At 42.7% G+C, this 17,525-nt stretch overlaps 1 protein-coding gene across 8 annotated transcripts in view; it reads left to right on the top strand.

The window, feature by feature from the left end:
• ANKRD10 (ankyrin repeat domain 10) overlaps window positions 1-2,473 on the top strand; it is a 38,226-nt gene extending 35,753 nt beyond the window's left edge. For 7 of the 8 annotated variants that reach the window (XM_074815287.1, XM_074815289.1, XM_074815294.1 and 4 more), the window contains one exon: window positions 786-2,473. In XM_074815287.1, coding sequence (XP_074671388.1) covers window positions 786-1,270 — 485 coding nt within the window. In that variant the 3' untranslated portion in view covers window positions 1,271-2,473. The remainder of the gene's footprint in view (window positions 1-785) is intronic. The other variant, XM_074815288.1, reaches the window with a different exon arrangement.
• The last annotated feature ends 15,052 nt before the right edge of the window (window positions 2,474-17,525 follow it).

Genomic DNA, 17,525 nt, shown 5'->3' on the forward strand with positions numbered 1-17,525 from the left:
TGCTTTAAAACAGTTGTCAGTGGTTTTTGCATGCACATTTTTAGAATTTTGTTTCCTACTACTAATTTTTTTAGTCTTCTGTGCACTCTGCTGTTGCTATTGTATGGCATTTTGCATGTGGATTGTACAGATGTTATTATAAACATATCATTAAATACAAACCTGCCTAGTATGTTATCTAGCAAGCTGATAAATTGAAGTACTTTCTGAATAAAGGAACTTTGAAACATTTTATATTAGCATCCCAACATAACATTTCTTTATTTGACCTATTTCAGTGTCTACTGTACCGTGAGAGTTCTTACTAAAAAGAAAAACAAAAAAGCAACAGATAAATTACAGCTGAAAAATAAAAAAAAACCTTCGCCCTCTCACAGATACTCAGTTCTTTTATGTACATAATCTTTCGTCCCAAGAGGGCATTACGGTTAAGGTGGAAAGACGCCTTTTATTCCACCTTTCAAAACACTGCCCAGAATGTTGTCTGCCACACTTACTTCGTACAGTTAAATGAAAAAAATTTGGAGAAGTTCACATTGTCTTTGCAAAGATTAATATAGGCATATTTACACATTGAATGTAGATAGATAGTTGCATTTTCAACGTAAGAATCCAAGCTACAAGCTTACTAGTCAGCTCTCATTACTTTGAACTACCTATATTGTTATAAATAAAGAAGGGGTAGATTTATTTTCAAAGCTGTGTATGGAAGCATTTTTTAAATAAGTGAAGTATAGTGGAGACATTTTGATGTATTTCAATTTACTCTTAATTGTTGATGACAGGTGTATTTCTTAATGCAGATATGAATAGCAGTAGCTCCATATTGAATGCACTGACAAATGGATGTGCCATCAATGGACATTTGGATTTCACCGCCGCACAACAGCTCAGTGGGATGGATACCAGGCATGAGGAGTGTTTAACATTAACACCTAACGGAATAATTCCTGGAATAACTTCTCCCAGTAGGCATCGAATTCATACCACTAACAGCGCCGAGGAACCCGAAAAAGCCATGAATAATTCCACCGATATGTGTGGATCTCTGCATCTGAACGGAAGCCCAAGTAGCTGTGTTTCTAACCGGCCCTCGTGGGTGGAAGACCCGGGGGATACTTTGCACTATGGACACTATCATGGTTTTGGGGATACTGCTGAAAGCATCCCCGAACTTAGTAGTGTTGTTGAGCATTCCAACTCTGTCAAGGTTGAACAGAGATATGACAATACTGTCCTAGGCACAATGTATTTGTATCATGGTTCCTAGATGAATGATCTTTATATCAAACGCATATTGAAATTGCTACCAAATGAAACTGGGGGACAAAATCCTCACATAGCATTAAATTTGAAGATTGCAACTTATTGCTATTTTTACACTTTGTTTATATGAAAAGTAAACCTTTAATTTGACAGCCTTATACAATAGTTGTAGTTTGTTGCATGTATAGGGCTTATTTAGTGATAAAATAGGTGCTGTTATGATGGAATGTTTATTATTTTCATTTTTTTATTATGGAATGTTCTGGTTTTGTATTTTTTTATTTCTAAGCTTGTGAACACTATCTTTCCCTTTTTAGAGCTGTTTTCCCTTTTATTAAAACCATGTTTAACTGAATTCTGTGAAGAAAATGTTAACGTATGTGCATCACTTAGAAGTAAAGATTTTTCTTTTCCATATCTTCTGCTGAAGCTATGGTAGCAATATCAATGCCAGCTATCACTATGCAAGGTTGAAAGTGGCAATCTTCTGGAGCTTCTCTGACTTTCTAGTTTGTACATTTCTTTGGTATAATTAGATGTTCATCTTTAAATTTTTTGAACAAGTTGTTTAAAAATGCAGAGACAAAATTGGAAGAAGTTACTGTTTCACTTTCTGTAGCGTAGAAGTGCTTTTCATTGTTGTTGGGCTCTTTGCATTATAGAGTGGGAAGTGGGCTGCCTTTGTTCAGTCGCAGTTGGGTGTGCCTCAGGTTAGCTCTGAATTTGTGGCGGTTTTCTTTGGCTTCTCTCCTTTATATGTACGCTTGATATTTTACCATAGCTCACAGACCGGAGGCATGTTGGCACTGTTCTGCTTTGTACACGGTTTAAAATTGCTGTTACTTGTTATAGAATTTGCCAAGTCAAAATATTTGAGTTTGACTGTCTTGAATATACATTTATTGTCCTTTTTTTTTAACATATGCTTTGAAAATGTAATGTTGTGTACTCTTTGGGCTATGCTCACGGAAAATACATTGTATTTAAAGCTTAATACACAAATCAAAATTCATATAAGTGCACTATATGAGCACTAATAATATAAGTTGCTGCTTTGTGTTACGATAAGTGAAGAGTGGGGAGGAATATGGTAAATGGGATAAACCTTATGAATTGTGTTGATTTTTTGGTTCTTGTTTTGTTTAAAAAGGGACCTTTACAAATTGGATTTGAAGAAAATAAACAAACATATTACATTGTATCTGAATATTTTGTTTAGTCATTATTATTTTATGGGCAATTTGTGCAAGTCTTTAATAGTTTTGAAATTGCACGTCTCCATAATCTTTCTCAGTGCAACTGTGAATTTCTTGATTTTGTCAGTATATGGAAGCAAATGGGAACAGCGCAGTAAGTTGTCCTTGACTGAGTTACAGAAGCACGTACTGAATATTATGTGTATGAAGGTTGTATCGGCCTTGAACTCCAGAAATGGGTTAAAATACTGGCTGGCTGATTTTCATGAAAATTATAGTCTCCTTCGAACATTTTTAAACAAAATGCGGCAGACTACACAGAAGTCAGTGTTTTAAACAGACTTTACACTCTGCATGGTTCACTATCTACATATAAGATTCTCACAGTGTATTCAAACTGAGAGTAGCACTGATAGGAAAATTGACCCGTCCTTTTGCAAATAGTTGGCCAGACTGGCAAAAGTCTTCTGTGCCTTCTGGAGACAAACAAGGCCACCAATGAAAGCTGAATCTCACCTGAGACAAGGTGTTCCTGGCATGCATGTAACCACTTGCTTGTGCTTGAACAGCTGCAGCCGGGCCCTGTTCTTAGACGATTTAATTTGCTGATGCAGTGCCCAGAGGCACGTGTGCTATTGCCGTCATACTAACATGAGATATTAACTTTGATTTGTTGTAGCATTTGGCTTGAGGATCTTTAGTATTTTGCCGAGCTGGCTGCATACACTTTCTTGTGCTTCTTCAAATAAATCAAAGCAACTCACAATCAGCACTGCCATCTTACATATGTGGCTATAAATGGATTCCTAGAGGATTTTCTTCAGGTAATGCCTACATTTGCATGTGTCTGTTCCGGTGGTAAAATTTTAGGTGCATAATTTTAGCATGACAAGCTTTATACTGTGTTCATAAGGTTTTTAAAATTTGTGTACCTCTGATTTTCATTCACTTGCTTTTCACATCTTTTCACCTAAAATTACCTTGGAAGACACTATTTCAAATTCAAAGAGAGAACTTACTGCTTTATTTTAAAAAGCACTTCCACGTGTGTGTGTTCAGCCACACGCTAACAGAGAGACAGATTTCAAGGTCTGTATCTGTTGTCAGGCCCCATGAAAGCTAATTATTAAATTCTAATTATAGGTAGAAGACCAGTGAAGGCCGTATGATGTAGACAGGCCGTGTGGGTTTGCTGGGTAGCTTCCTTTACAGCTAATGTTGCAACAGATAGAAGTTAAAGCATCAAATAATTATTTTATTAGAATTCTGAGACTGCCTTTCTGCAGGTGCTTTTTGAGACAACACATGTACTTACAACAAAAGCCATCTAAAGTCTTGTTTTTAAATTATTCCATAAATCTTCTATAGAACATGAAACAGAGTCACTGAATCACAGCGTGGTTGAGTTGGTGGATACACACCCAAGTGTATGGTGCTGGTATGATCCCATACCACTCTCACAGGGAAAAAAGTTTTCTTATGTTTATTTGGAATTTCCCATTTTTCAGTTTGTCTTGTAATTTCAGATACATGTGAGTAATAAAACTATAAAAGTAATTAACAGATCCAACTGCACCTCTGGTAGGGAAGGTGCTGAGTTAGTAGGTGAAGAACTTACATTGTCAAGTGTGGAATGAGTTCTACCAGGTATAGCCATGTCTTCATATGTAACTACACAGAGGCCTTGTTTTTAAATATCTTGCTGTTAAAATACAAAGGACTTTCCTGGTTTTGCTGTGTTAGACCAGCTGATGTAGTTTAAGAAGCCTGGTAAGGCTCACAAGCCCTCTTCAGGCCTGAGTGACAAATCTGCTAACAGGCAGCAGTGCTGAGCCATTTTAATTATGCTGTGCTCTGCAATTCCTGAAAAGATTGCTGGGTTTTAATTGCCTGGAGTTAAATTCTCACAGGTTCTTTGTTTAGCAAGGGCAGTAGTATTGTAGGACTGTTCCTACTCTGGCCTTTTGTCCAAGTCTAGAATTTTCTAGGCTTTTATCAGCTGAATGTTACTTTAGGTGATACTTTGTCTTACCGTTATCTTGGTTCTGGGAATGGTTCTTCAAAACTAATGTTTGATTTCCATCTGCCTAGATTTAACTCAATAGCACCATCATGAATTTCATATGGAATGCACTAACCAGTTATTCTCATCTCCCTCCCGGTTATGTCTTTGGTTGAGACTCAATTTTGTGTGAAATTTCAGTAGATTTCTTGCTGGCTTATGTAGATATCTTAGCCCAAATTCCCCCAAATGTAGGTTCCTTCCTATTTTGTTTTTCAAAACCATCTGCAAAGTTTTGGCAGAAATACAAATAAGTACAGATTCAGACAGTGTTTTGATATGAAGTATTTCTGACCAAGTAGTTGAAGTTTGGCAATGTTGGAAGAGGGAAAAGGGAAATGTTACACAACTTTATACATACTTCTTTAATATTTTTAACAATTGATCCCCTGATTCCAGATGAAATATTAGTCTTAACTTCTAACAGTTGTGAAAGAAGGCTATCATTTGAGGTGTTAGATTAAGATGAGATGCTGCTCGGCTTCAAGACCCCTTGCAAATGCTTTCAGACCCAGTGAACTTTTCTGAACATTGGTCTTGCACCTGACTGTGATCAAATCCTGATCCTTGTTCAGACTCACATTCCGTAATCTTGCAAAAGGCTCTCTGTAAGTCTATTTTAATAAAACTTCTTTAACTATCATCCTTCTGCAGTCTGAAATTGAACTCCAGCTTAATATTTATAGCCAGGTTATAAATCACTAAGGAGCTTTTGCCATTCCAATTACAAATGTAATGCAGCCAAAAGAGCTGCCTCACAAAGCATCAAAGTCCTGAGCACAAAACAAACCTGGGATAAAAAAGAAATCCTTGCTGTCCCATATGCTAGAGCCAACCCATGGTACAAGCTTTTACCAGTAACACACATGTTCTGAAGTATGAGTTTGCACACAGCTCCACTTATTTTGTGTCCAACCAGTTTCTTCCAGTCAGTGAAAGACTGCACACTTTGAGGAGGGGGGGAAGCACAACAAAAAAACCCAAACAAAAGCACTCTTTCACCAGCACAGTACTGCCCACCTTGACGACCCATGCTGGCATAGCCAGTGCAGCACATCCTGTACACCCCTTGATTGGCTAGGCGTGTGGGGCATTAGCAGCAGAGAGGAAGGCAGCTGGACCACTCCTCCCTTGGTGCCTCTAGATGTGACACACGCTGCACCTTCCCACTGGCACCTTCAAGTCCTGAGACACTTTCTTCAGGGTCGTTACTACCCTGGTGAAATTCTCCTTAATTGTGCTTTCTAGGGGTCTTTGTGACAAAAAAAATCACCTTCTCTGGCATTCTAATAAGTGAATTTTCTTGTTCTTTGCCTCTGTCTCTGAAGTATGGCTTCATGTAAAGCTAGAGCTAATGAATTTCTTGATGCTCCAGGGAGGAAGTCCTGGATGCCTTGGTACGAGCACAGGTGAGCCAGGGCTGGAGCAGTGTTGCAAATTTCCTACAGGGATAAAAAGAGAGGAAGGGCAGGGGAAGCTTGCCACGCTGGGCAGTGCTGAGAGCTGCAGCAAGCCTGCTGCAGCAGGAGAGTCGTGGGGAAGATGGCAGCCTGGGAGCATCCCACTTTGCTGCTGTCACTGGCCTGGGGGACGCAGATCCACAGGGCAGGAAATCTTTGAGACCCAGACAAACCAAGGAAAAATAAAAAAGAGTCTTGTGTAAGCAGGGTTTACTATTCCTGGCAACTGGTAACTACATTTCTGCTACACTGCTTAATGACTCCCAGCTATTTCACACCTCTCCTTCCGTTCCCAGAGTTTCCTGTCTCAAAGTGGTGACTGGCTGTTCACAGACAAGGATCAAAAGAACTCTAGTTTGAAGCAGATGGTTTATTTTAAAAGCATATCTGGCTGTAATATCTTTTTTAAAAAATACACTACAATAGTTCATAACAGTACCATATGCTTGGAGTATGTATCCAAATTAAAAGCTTAGCCACACTCAGAATCGGCCTCCTCCCCAAAAAGCATAATGAATGTTACCTGTGGTACGAGAATAAAAGTTAGGCATCCTCTGTCCCTCCAAAAAGCACAAGTTTTAATGAGTAACTTCTCTTTGCTTCTGTGTGACTCAGCTGCACATACAGGACTTGATAACCTTTTCCAAATCAGTAGGAATTAGCCTCAATTGGCTGAAGTGCAAGCAGGGGAGGCATGCATTGGACACCGAGGACAAGTCCCCTGCCTCAGTTATTAATCTGAGCAGTGTTCCACAAGGAAAATAACTGAATACCTAAAGCTGAACACGATACCAAGCTGCATAGTATTAATCGCATTTCTTCTTGCTGGGCTAGAATTGTAAGTTAAAGAACTAAAATAAGTCAGTCTGAGTTTCTCTTCCTGCAAAGGCAGGATGTAATCTTACTACAGAGGAAATACCATGTATTAATAGAGCTCTGCTCTTGATGTTACCGAAAGGTCAAGCATTGTTTGTTGGTGCTAGCTGGCAGCTCGATCTCACCAAAGACACGTGTGCTTTCCTGTGATAACCACAAGTTAATATTGTCTGTGGTTTTTGCCAGGTTTTGTCTGGTGAAGAAGTTGGGGTTTGTTTGCTTTTGTTTTATTCTCACTGTTTCTAAAAGGTGTTGTGAGTTGGATCAGTCTCAATAACATTGGGCACATAGCTTGGAATCGCAGTTTATTCTGTTTTATATTTGACATGGTGTATAACACAGCATATTTTATAAAAATCAGTACCAAGAAGACAAATAGTAAGAATTAGGTAGGTACACAATGTAAGAAGAACCAAGGAAAAAGTATATGCGTGATACAGAGAAGCACTTAAATGGTAGGTCCTGGGATCAAGCAACTCTCCCAACAGTAAGATGTCCAACCAGAAAATCCTGTAAATTCTAGGAAGTATAAAACCCTTAGACTTTTTTAATATATAGCATAGCTGATAAAATGTCTAGAGATTTATTTATTTGACCATATTTGTAATTAATGCTTCAAGTCTGCATTTTCAGCTGAAATTCTAGTATGGATAAATCACGGGTGTGTCTTCCATTAGCTGATGGGTTGGACATTGTCATACTAGAAACTGTCACCATTTGCCAGATAGTTTTTCAGTCTTCATCTTGGAGCATCATCCTGCAGATACAAGTTGGCATTTCTGACAGTAACCAAGCACGACGCCTGTGTAAAGAAATTATTGTCACGTGAGCAGAGGGGATTGTTGCTTTTTCTAATGCGTAGCTGTTCTTTTGTGGTGTACGTGAGCAGTGCTGTGTCCATTGATAAGGGCAGCTGTCCTGCGGGCTCTGGTAAATGGCACTTTTAGAAGAGGCAGAAATACTCCAACCACTGTACCAGAGCTAAAGCATCACCATCACCCATGCCAATCTGAAAAGAACAAGGATGTGATCTACAGTGGCAGCACCCACCTTAACACTTTCAGGGGGTCGGCAAAGCCACCTTTTCCTAACATGGGCAATTTCTGCCTATCAACAGGGCACAGTTGGTACGCTGGACTTGCCATGCAGTCTGTAGGAAGAACAGGCTAGAGGAATTCATGTAATGATTGATAGAGGGCTTTATCTGCTAAATATTTTCAGAACTTACAAGTTTAGGACCAAAACAAATCTTGTTACCCTGGCTTGAAAGCAGCCCTTGGGACGTGAGCTAAGGCAACCTAATAATGGTGATCTGCCAAAACAATATGTCAGATGGGTCTACTAGAGATTGCCACAGCTTCAGGGCAGGACGGGCTACCTCCGTGAATGTTTAGGTGTGCAGCATGCCCTACTTGAGTTTCTTACATTGCTTCAACTACTGCACGTAATTCTGTATACCTGCATCTACAAAATGGCTACTACAGCATTGCTTTAAGTAGAAGTCAGTCTTTTCATTTCATGCTCAACACATGCTCTCTGTTTCAACCAGCAGTCCTGGTTTCCTGGTCTCTTAGCCAGGGTCTTGCTGGAGCACACTGTGGCTCTGGTCCAGCGCTGTGGTCTGCAGTCAGAACACTACCATGATATATGTCAAGACGAAGGAGCTAAGAAACACTCCTGGAAGCCACTGTGCAGGATTAGGTTTTCTCTGAAAGACTAATTCCCAACTAGAGGTCACATCCTGCACTGTTCAATATCGGATGCAAGGAAAGGGGCAGTGGCAGAATGACCATTGTCCCCAGCAGACCCCTCTCCACCCTGGGACCAGCAGCCCCTCCCAGTCCCTGCTGCCATGCCTTGCTTGCTGGGAACGATGCAGTCTCAGTGGGCACATTGGCTGCAACGCCCTCATATTCCTCACGGTGTTGAGATGCTGCTCAGATCAGCGTTTCACATCCCCCAGCCAGATGTGTGCCAGCTGGAAGCTCTGTAAACCAGGTTAGTGTGGCACCAAGCCCAAAATAATGAGCCCTATTTATTAGGTCTTTGGTACTCTGCCTGAGGTTAAGCCTGCCATGACCTCGATAATAAAAGGCAGAACAACTGAGGGAATAATCCTGCTGAACCCAAAGACAGGAGAATAAGATCAGCCCTTGGACTCAATTTACAGAGTGAAAAAACTGAGATATGCACAGGTGACCTCTTGCAAAGGACACCTGGGTAGTGTGAGACTAAAGAGAGCAAACACAAACACGATTGCCTCATCCTGAAAGAAGTTCAGAAAACAACCAACAAACAAGCCACACAATAAGGCAAAAGGAGCAGAAAGGTGGCATCCTCAGTACGGGTGGCTCTTTGAGATGGAGATTCTCAAGGACTCACCAGAGCTTTTCCCGTATAGAAAGATACATCCAAAAATCCAGTGATGAGATGAGATGAGATGAGATCCAGTGATGAGAAAGCCAGAGATTTCAGGAACCAGAAGAGGAACACAGGCCAAGCAGCAAAATGAGGTGATGAAAATACTCAGACCGAGAACAAAGTAGTAACCTCTTTGCCACGGATGGCACCAACAATTTTATTGTTAGTGAGGTTTTAAATTATTATGAATAAAGTGAGCCATCCTATAGCTGTCCTGTAGAGACCTTACTATGCAAAGTGTTGAAGGATTTCAGTACAGATGTGCTCCCAAGCTGTGTAAATTCAGATGCTGGACTCAAAATTCATACTGAATTTGAGCAATTTATCGAGGCACTGGATAAATTCAGATATATTATACCATCACCCTGGTTCTGACAGGAAAACCACTTAAAATTGCAAAGGCTGAAATATGCATAAAGCAAAACTATTTTTGAAGAAAGATAAATGCTCCCAGAAATGGTATTTAATTTAATAGCACTCCAGGACAATGCTTGACACCAGTTTATGCACATGTTCTCAAACCTGTATCTTCAGGTATATTACTTCTGGGAACAGTAGAAGGAGTAGCAAGGAGAAAAAAAAAAAAAAGGAAAAGGAAAATGCAAAGACCAAAGTCTGCTGTGACCAGCAAGGTACAGCCTGTCAAGATACAACAGCAGAGTTACATATTTCACAGACATTTGCTTTCAAAAGGCCAAAGTCCACACCTGGTGCAAGCGACACACAGTGTCCATTTTACCTGTTAAAGATGTTGGGTTTCCCTTTTGCTTAAGCAGCAAATAAATTTGCCCAATCTAAGCACAACGTTGGCTTGAGGAACTGCAAATGTTGGTTCCCGATAGCCAGGAGCAGAGGTCCATGGGGGACTGATGGGTATCAGAAGGTCTCCAAACCACCAAGTGAGCTGCCACCACGTCTGGTGCACCGCTGAAGTGCCTGAAAGATACACAAAATACTGTATATACAGTAAGTCCAAATTTTGTGAGGAGATCAGGAGATCAGGACAGGAAGGTCCTCAGTGCCCTCTGGGCCCAGGCAAATTACCTGGAAAAGGTAACGTGATGTTGGGGCCCTCACCACGTGGCCTGGCCTTTGTACTGGGGGTGCCACGCACTGGCTCAAGGGGCATCAGGACAGGTTGGGCTTCACTTAGGTGCTCTCCTGCATTCCCACCTCTTCATTTGTGTACACGTCCTACCCTACGTGCCTGCTGCTAGCAGTGTGAGGAGGATACTCAGTGTGTTACACAGCTGGATACTTGCTGCTGCCCGAATGTCCATCAGACATTGCCTTCCAGCATTGCAGCATCTTCTTTGACACCATTGGTACAACACTGAGGGCATCCTCCCATAAGGGTGAGAGCTGCCTGGCCCCTCCTCATGGGTGGGCCCACAGGTCAGCTCAGCAAAATTTGTGAATCGAAAGTTTATGTGTTCTGCATGCCTCTTGGTCATCCCCACGCAGCCTGCCTGGCTTCTTCAGGTCTCCTTTCCCCTCAGCCTCTCCCATCCACACTGCACATTAGTCCTGCTGACCCTCCTGTGGAAACACCTCTGCTCTCTCCTACCAACCCACATGACTAAAATGTTTCTCTCATCTCCTTATTATTCAGTTATTTTTCACCAACTTTGGTATCTGTGATGGTGGTAAATGAAATGTAACCTAGCTGAGCTCCATATGAGTTGCTGCTGAAAGACCATTTCCCACCCTATTGGTTTGATTGTATCACCCCTTTGTCTATCTCCTCCTTGGGCTCCTTCACTTACATGTCCAACACATGAAATTTCCTATCACTTTTAAGGCCTTTCATTTATTACCAGCCCCTACCACCTATCACTCAGAGCAGTCTGAACTTCCTGACTCTTGCAAGGACCATCCTGCCAGCTCCTTCACCCTCTCACTGAATTTTTAAGCAAACATCTTCATGCTTTTTCTGTGCAAGCTGCCATGCTTGGGGAAACTCCCCTTTCATGTACACTAAGCTACTTCATTGTGCTCCTTCAGATGTTCCCTCGAAAACCTGCCTTTAGAACCTAAAACCCCCCACCTTTCCCTATCTTTTGGGCCACTGATGAGTTGATCCTAAAACCTACCATGTGGACCAGTACTGACTCTCTGATTTCTTGGACTGCCTGCCTGTATCCACCAGGCTTCTCTTCTCCTAGATCCAGTTTACATATACTTTGAGACAAAGACCAATTTTTTAAATTGTGTGTTTAGATGGTATCTAGCACAGTGAAATTCTAGTCTAGTGGTAGGGCTCCCAGGAATGATAGTAATAATGACAACAGCAACAACAACGTTCATAAATTAAGAATATAAACGGGGATTTACATACTCCATGGTATGATGGGACCAAAAGCCACAGCACACTGCAGAAGCTCCAACATCTGGTGGCAATAGCACTGAGATATAGTCTTTTCTCCTCCTCTTCTACAAGCTCTCCATAGAAACATATTTGAAAATATCAATTAATATGAATGTTGTGGCTTGTGTCCCATTGTGATTATTTGCAAGAAAAGGTTGATTTATTATACATTTAAGAACAGCCTTCCTCCACATCCTGCTCCTGTAGTATGTCAGGCTGAAAAATCTCCTTTATTTACCTTATCTCAGGTCTCATTTTCAGACTCCCTTCTGGCTTCCCAGTCAAGACAAATGTGTAAGGTTCCCCATCCACTGTTACACTATTTCTTGTCTGCAGCCAGCTCTGCTGCTCTCACCCTCCTCCGGACTCTATTCTGCCACTCCATGAGGGTGTGCAGACCATGCGCAATACCCTAAAACTGAAGGTGAAGAGGCACTGCCAAAGACAGATAAAAATCAAACCTGATTATTCCAAACCTGTTGGAAGAAAGAAATGAGAACAAAACCCCAAAATAAAACAAGGAAAAATTATACTTAGGAAATAAACCACAAATTTTGCAGCTATGGAAGTGCAGGGCTCACAGGAGCCCAGCTGATGGGAAGGAGGCCTAAGTCCCAGAAAGTGCTGGACGTTGTCGTGGTTTAAACCCAGCCAGCAGTCAAACACCATGCAGCTGCTCGCTCACCCTCCACTGGCCCCAGGAAATGGGGGAAAGAATTGGAGGGGTGAAGGTAAGGAGACTCATAGGTTGAGATAAAAACAATTTAATAATTGAAATAAAGTAAATTTAAAGTAATAATTATTATTATAATAATAGTAATAATAGAAAATACAAAAAAGTAATGCACAACGTTATTGTTCACCACCCACTGATCGATGCCCAGCCCAATTCCAGCTAACAATCCCAGAGGAGAAAACATCCTGAAGCCTCAATGCCGAAAGAAAGAGAGGCCCCGCCTTCCTGGCCCACGCCCATCTATCTACTGAGCATGACATTGTATGATATGGAATATTCCATTGGCCAGTTTGGGTCCAGTGCTCTGGCTGTGGTCCCTCCCAGCTTCTTGTGCACCTGTACACAGGCAGGACGTGGGAAGTTGAAAAGTCCTTGATTTCTTAGCAACAGCTAAAAACATCAGTATTATCAACATTCTTCTCATACCAAATCCAAAACAGCACTATTTCTAGCCACTAAGAAGAAAAATTAGCTCTATACCAGCTGAAACCAGGACAATGTTCACTTCTATGTGGGAGTCTAAACTCTGCAGGAAGACTCTGGAACAAGAAGCAGAATCCACATCCAATTTCCACCCAGAAAGGATTATCTGGATCAAATAGGACTGAAGTAGAGGGTAACCATCTAAGACATTGAAAGAACCCTTTCAGCAGCTACTTTGTCCCTCTGTCCCTTCTCAGTGTCCGAGCCCAAAGGCGAGCTGGGCCATGTGGCTCTTCCTAGCAAGATGCAGCACAGCTGCTTCTTCACAGTTGTCTGTGGCAAACATGTTCCCCAGCCCTGCCTTGGGCTGCTAACAAGGAACAGTTCCCCTGCTCAGCAGAGCCAGGGGCTGTCAGGGGAGAGTAGGTGGGCTTTTTTGTAGCAGGTCAGAAGTGAGTTCCAGTCACTCCATTAATTTCCAGTACTGAGGCTTTCAGAGAGCTGTGCTGGTACACTGCAAGTGTGCTGGTACAGTGCCTCCTCAGATGGTGAGGGGAGTGAACTGGGATGCAGGAATGGATGTTTGACACAGAAGAAAAATGGGAAAGGACAAAAGCAAAGTGGGGAAGGCATTTAATGAGGCCCCAGCAAACACTGAGCAGAAAGGTCTGTGCACTCCCACACAATGCCTTGCCTGCTCCAAATAGCTAGAGGTGGGTTTCAGTGTACTTAGGAATCTTTGAAGGATTTTAATCATCACAGATCATGGGAAGGGGAACTCAGCATGTCCTTGTGTAGTATTTAAAATGTGGGAAGTTTTTGTCTTGCAGAATGCTGCATGCGGAGCGTACTGGTTGAGTGGTCTCTGGTTGCACCTACATTTCCGCTGTGCACATCAGCTCTAGTGCCCTCTTGAGAACCTTCTCCCTGAGACTACTTTGTACTGTAAATGGGAATGGCATCATGCCAAGGAGTGCGTTTGGGCTGGCACAGGGGACTACACACTGCTTTTTCTAAATAGTACTCTGCTATGCTTTAGAGCGCATGGACTATGGGAACATATGGGTCTCTCTGCACAATTTGGATGTTAGGAAAACAAGTCTTTGTAAGGAAAGAAATAGTATTGCATTGGCAAAGCGACAGACCGAGCACAGGTCCCAGAACAGAACTACTGAGTTAGGGAGCTACTGAATGAACTGCAACTACGGTGAAACAGGGAGGAAAAAAAAGAAATATGCAGAATCTCATCAAATACTGTCTCAATAAATAAAAACAATGGGTGTCAGTTGGGGTGCACATAAAAGCCAAATCCAAAGAGAAATGAACTGCAATTAACTGAGGAAAATGAAGATAGAAATATGCTTTCCATTTTAATGCCCAAAACGAGAGCAAGTGTGAACACCTATTTCCCACGGCCGTCAGGAATCGGTAAGGGCTCTCCATCCCAGGCGCTGAAGTCGATCTGCCTAGTGCCATGCGGGAGGAGAGACCCTGCACACTTGGTGATCTGCCAGGGGCTTGGGGCTGGGCAGGAATAGCAAACACAGCGCAGCGCCTCAGTCCCCAGGTGCAAGCTGTAGAGATCGGCTCATACCAGCTCAGGACAGCTGGCTGAGGATGTCTCTCTCACTTTCATAACCCTTACACAACTTGTATGAAAGGCTGAATCCTCTTTTCTTGCTGCTGTGATTAAAAGAGCAAAGACAGAAGAAAGCTCCTTGGGGATCTTGTGGGCTACTGACTGCTCTACCCATCTTCTGACAGGTGGCTGTAGTAAAGCATCAGAGAAATATTTTTGCTTGTTCAGCCAGCTCAACTGGCTGTATATACACATCTGCCAGAGTTCAACCACGTATCTCTTTGCTATGCTAAGTGAGGACCACGCATTGCCTCACAGTCTGAAGCCTTTATTGTTATGTGAGCAGGTTAGGTCAGCCCCTATTGTAATGAATTTATGTGCATTTTTCCCCACGTTTCACTCTTTGAATATTTAGTATTGCACATGTGGAAAGTATCCAAATGGTCACCTCAGTCCTGTGTTTATTTGCAGGAGTGAATACTGGCAGATTGTTTGCCCTCCAGTCTTTCATGATACACCTCTGGTGGGTCCTAGAGCAACAAGAGGCTCTACAGATAGTCCCAGTCTCGACCCCAAGGCAGTCCTTGACCTCCAGTTCCTCCAGCCCTCCATCCATCCCTCATGTGTATCTGAAGCCCTGTTCTTCTGCACATCTTCTAATACTCTGTGAAAACAAGAGGGAGATAAGTATCAGCCTGCAACAGCTAATGATGGAGCCTTCATAGGGTTTCACTATCATGTCAGCTATTGCTGCAAATTAAAATAAACACATTTCTAGCTAAATAAGTCTGACGCCCAGACAGTTGGTGCTCCTCTTGCTCCTGTGACTGGATTAGGGCAGCTGGTGGAACCAAAGGAGATGGCCCGAATGAAAGCCCACTTGTGCAGCTTTCACACGTGTTACTTGGTCTGTGTAACTATTGCTGAACCTGTAAAGAGGCTTTAATCAATGCAGAGGTAATGGAGACAAAACCCACCTTCTAAAACCTCAATATAAAGGTAGAACCTGTGAATGTATTTCTGCTACCTGATGTATACATTTGTTGGAGAGAAAGTTGGATGTGAATTGAAGACTTGAAAGAAATTAAATTACTTGAGAGGGTACTGTAATTGAAAAGAAGAGAAACGTGTGTGCTTGAAACAAATTTATTTACTACCATGGGAGAACTGTAATTGAAAAGAAGAGAAACTTGTAGAGCGGAGCATTTGGAATTGACTTGAGAGGGAGAGAAAGTATGGGGCTCCTGCACTCTGAAATGAATTTCTTGCTTGATTTGTAGTACCAAACTTTGGAAATATCTATATCAATTAACTTGAAAGTGTAATGTTTTGCCCTAGGGATCCAGGCATTGCCATGTAGGGATAGAAAAATAAGATGCTTTAAGCTTGTTCCTCATCTCTTACACAAAGTGGAACAAGGCATTGACTAAGATATAACCGATGGCAGTGCTAGGTCTAAATTTCAGGTGCAATGTCAAAAAGGTTTTCTTCTCTGCATGTGAAAGCCCAGTTGTGTGCCTAAAATCTGCCTGGGGGTAAAACTGAATATGCATCATCCTGAAACGGCTCATGAAAACAGAACTAACTCAGAAAGCCCTATTGCATGAGCAAAACAACACTGTTCGCCAGCATCTGGCTAGTACCTGATGGAGGAGCTGGTTTGTCCTTACACCAGAAAAAGATAAAAAGAAGGGTGTTGCTGAGCACCATAAAGACTTCTCTGTAGTTGGGAATGTCTCTCACACCCTTCCCAATATACAGTCCAAATAGTGACTGCCCTGCACCAGAAGGTGTGCTGCAGCTAGCCCCATGGACCTTTATGAAATGTCACCATGGGACTTCAAAATGACCAACAGCTCTTCCACTGTAGTTGCCACTTGTGGCCTCTTTTGGGATTTCACTCAGTACCAGAACATGGTTCCAGGCTGAAAACAGGTGAAAAATGGCCTTGCCAGATCTGTGCTTGCTGTGCTACAGATCGAGTAGCTTGGGTCACTCTAGAAAACATCTGTGCTATGTCTTCTCAGCTGCAAACCCTACAACCAGCCTAGGAGTACAGGTCTGAGCTTGTTTTTTTTCTGCCTCACACATCACCAAGTTCATTCAGGACCATGCAGGGCACTGAAGACTTTCATTGACACCTCTGCAGCCACAGGGCAGGTGTGACTAATTGGCCATGTAATAGGAACTTGCGAAAGGAACCAGCTGAGGATGCACAAGATGGAGTGGATGTCTTAAAACTTTTTTCTCTTCCTTGCAATAGCTCTGTAAGGTAGCCATGAGTAAAATGCAGTTACAGTTTCATTTTTTCATAAGGTTCAGGTCACTCTCAGGCTTCAGGGATTCTTCTCATGGAAATGTGCTCTAGAATTCCATTTTTCATTAAACTTACTTTTTTTTTTACTGTCTACATTTATTTCTTTGTAATAACACAGAAAAAAATAAACAGATGCACTCATTCTGACTCAAGGACAGTCTTATCCAATACCCTATTTCCCCCACTACAGCCTTCTGACCTCTGACAATTTCTACTTAAAGGAATTAGGATCAAAGGATCAGGGGATGGGATCACTGGAAAATTCAGGTTGGAAGGGACCTCAGGAGGTTCCTTGTGCACCCCTGCTCCAAGCGGGGCCAGCTGTGAGGTTAGACACAAGTTGCTCAGGTATTTGCCCACCTGGTCTTGAAACCCCCAAAGATGGAGCCTGCCCAACCTCCCTGGGCAGCCTGTCCCTCTGCCTGCCCCCTGGCCTGCCTGTCCTCACCAGGAGAGGTATCAGTACCCAGCCTCAACCCCTCTCGTTTCAGCTCACGCCTGCCGTACCTCGTTGTCCTGCCACACAGGGCTGAGAAGGGCCCAGCTGTCCCCTCTCCATCCCCTCCCTGTAGGCACCGGGGTGGCTGTGAGCTGCCCCTGAAGCCGCCTCTGCCCCAGGCTGGACAAGCCCCGATGCCCCAGCCTGTGCTCATGGGGACACCCTCCAGCCCTGAGTGTCACTCCAGGTTATCAGCGTCTTTCTGCATTGAGAGGCACCAAACTGGTGACAGTATCCAGATGTGGTCTAACGAGTGCTGGGCAGAGGGGACAACCCCTGCCCCAACCTCCTCGTTTTGCTCCTGCCAATGCAGCCCCCGATG

This window comes from Strix aluco, chromosome 2 (assembly GCF_031877795.1).
Source record: "Strix aluco isolate bStrAlu1 chromosome 2, bStrAlu1.hap1, whole genome shotgun sequence".
Taxonomy (NCBI): domain Eukaryota; kingdom Metazoa; phylum Chordata; class Aves; order Strigiformes; family Strigidae; genus Strix; species Strix aluco.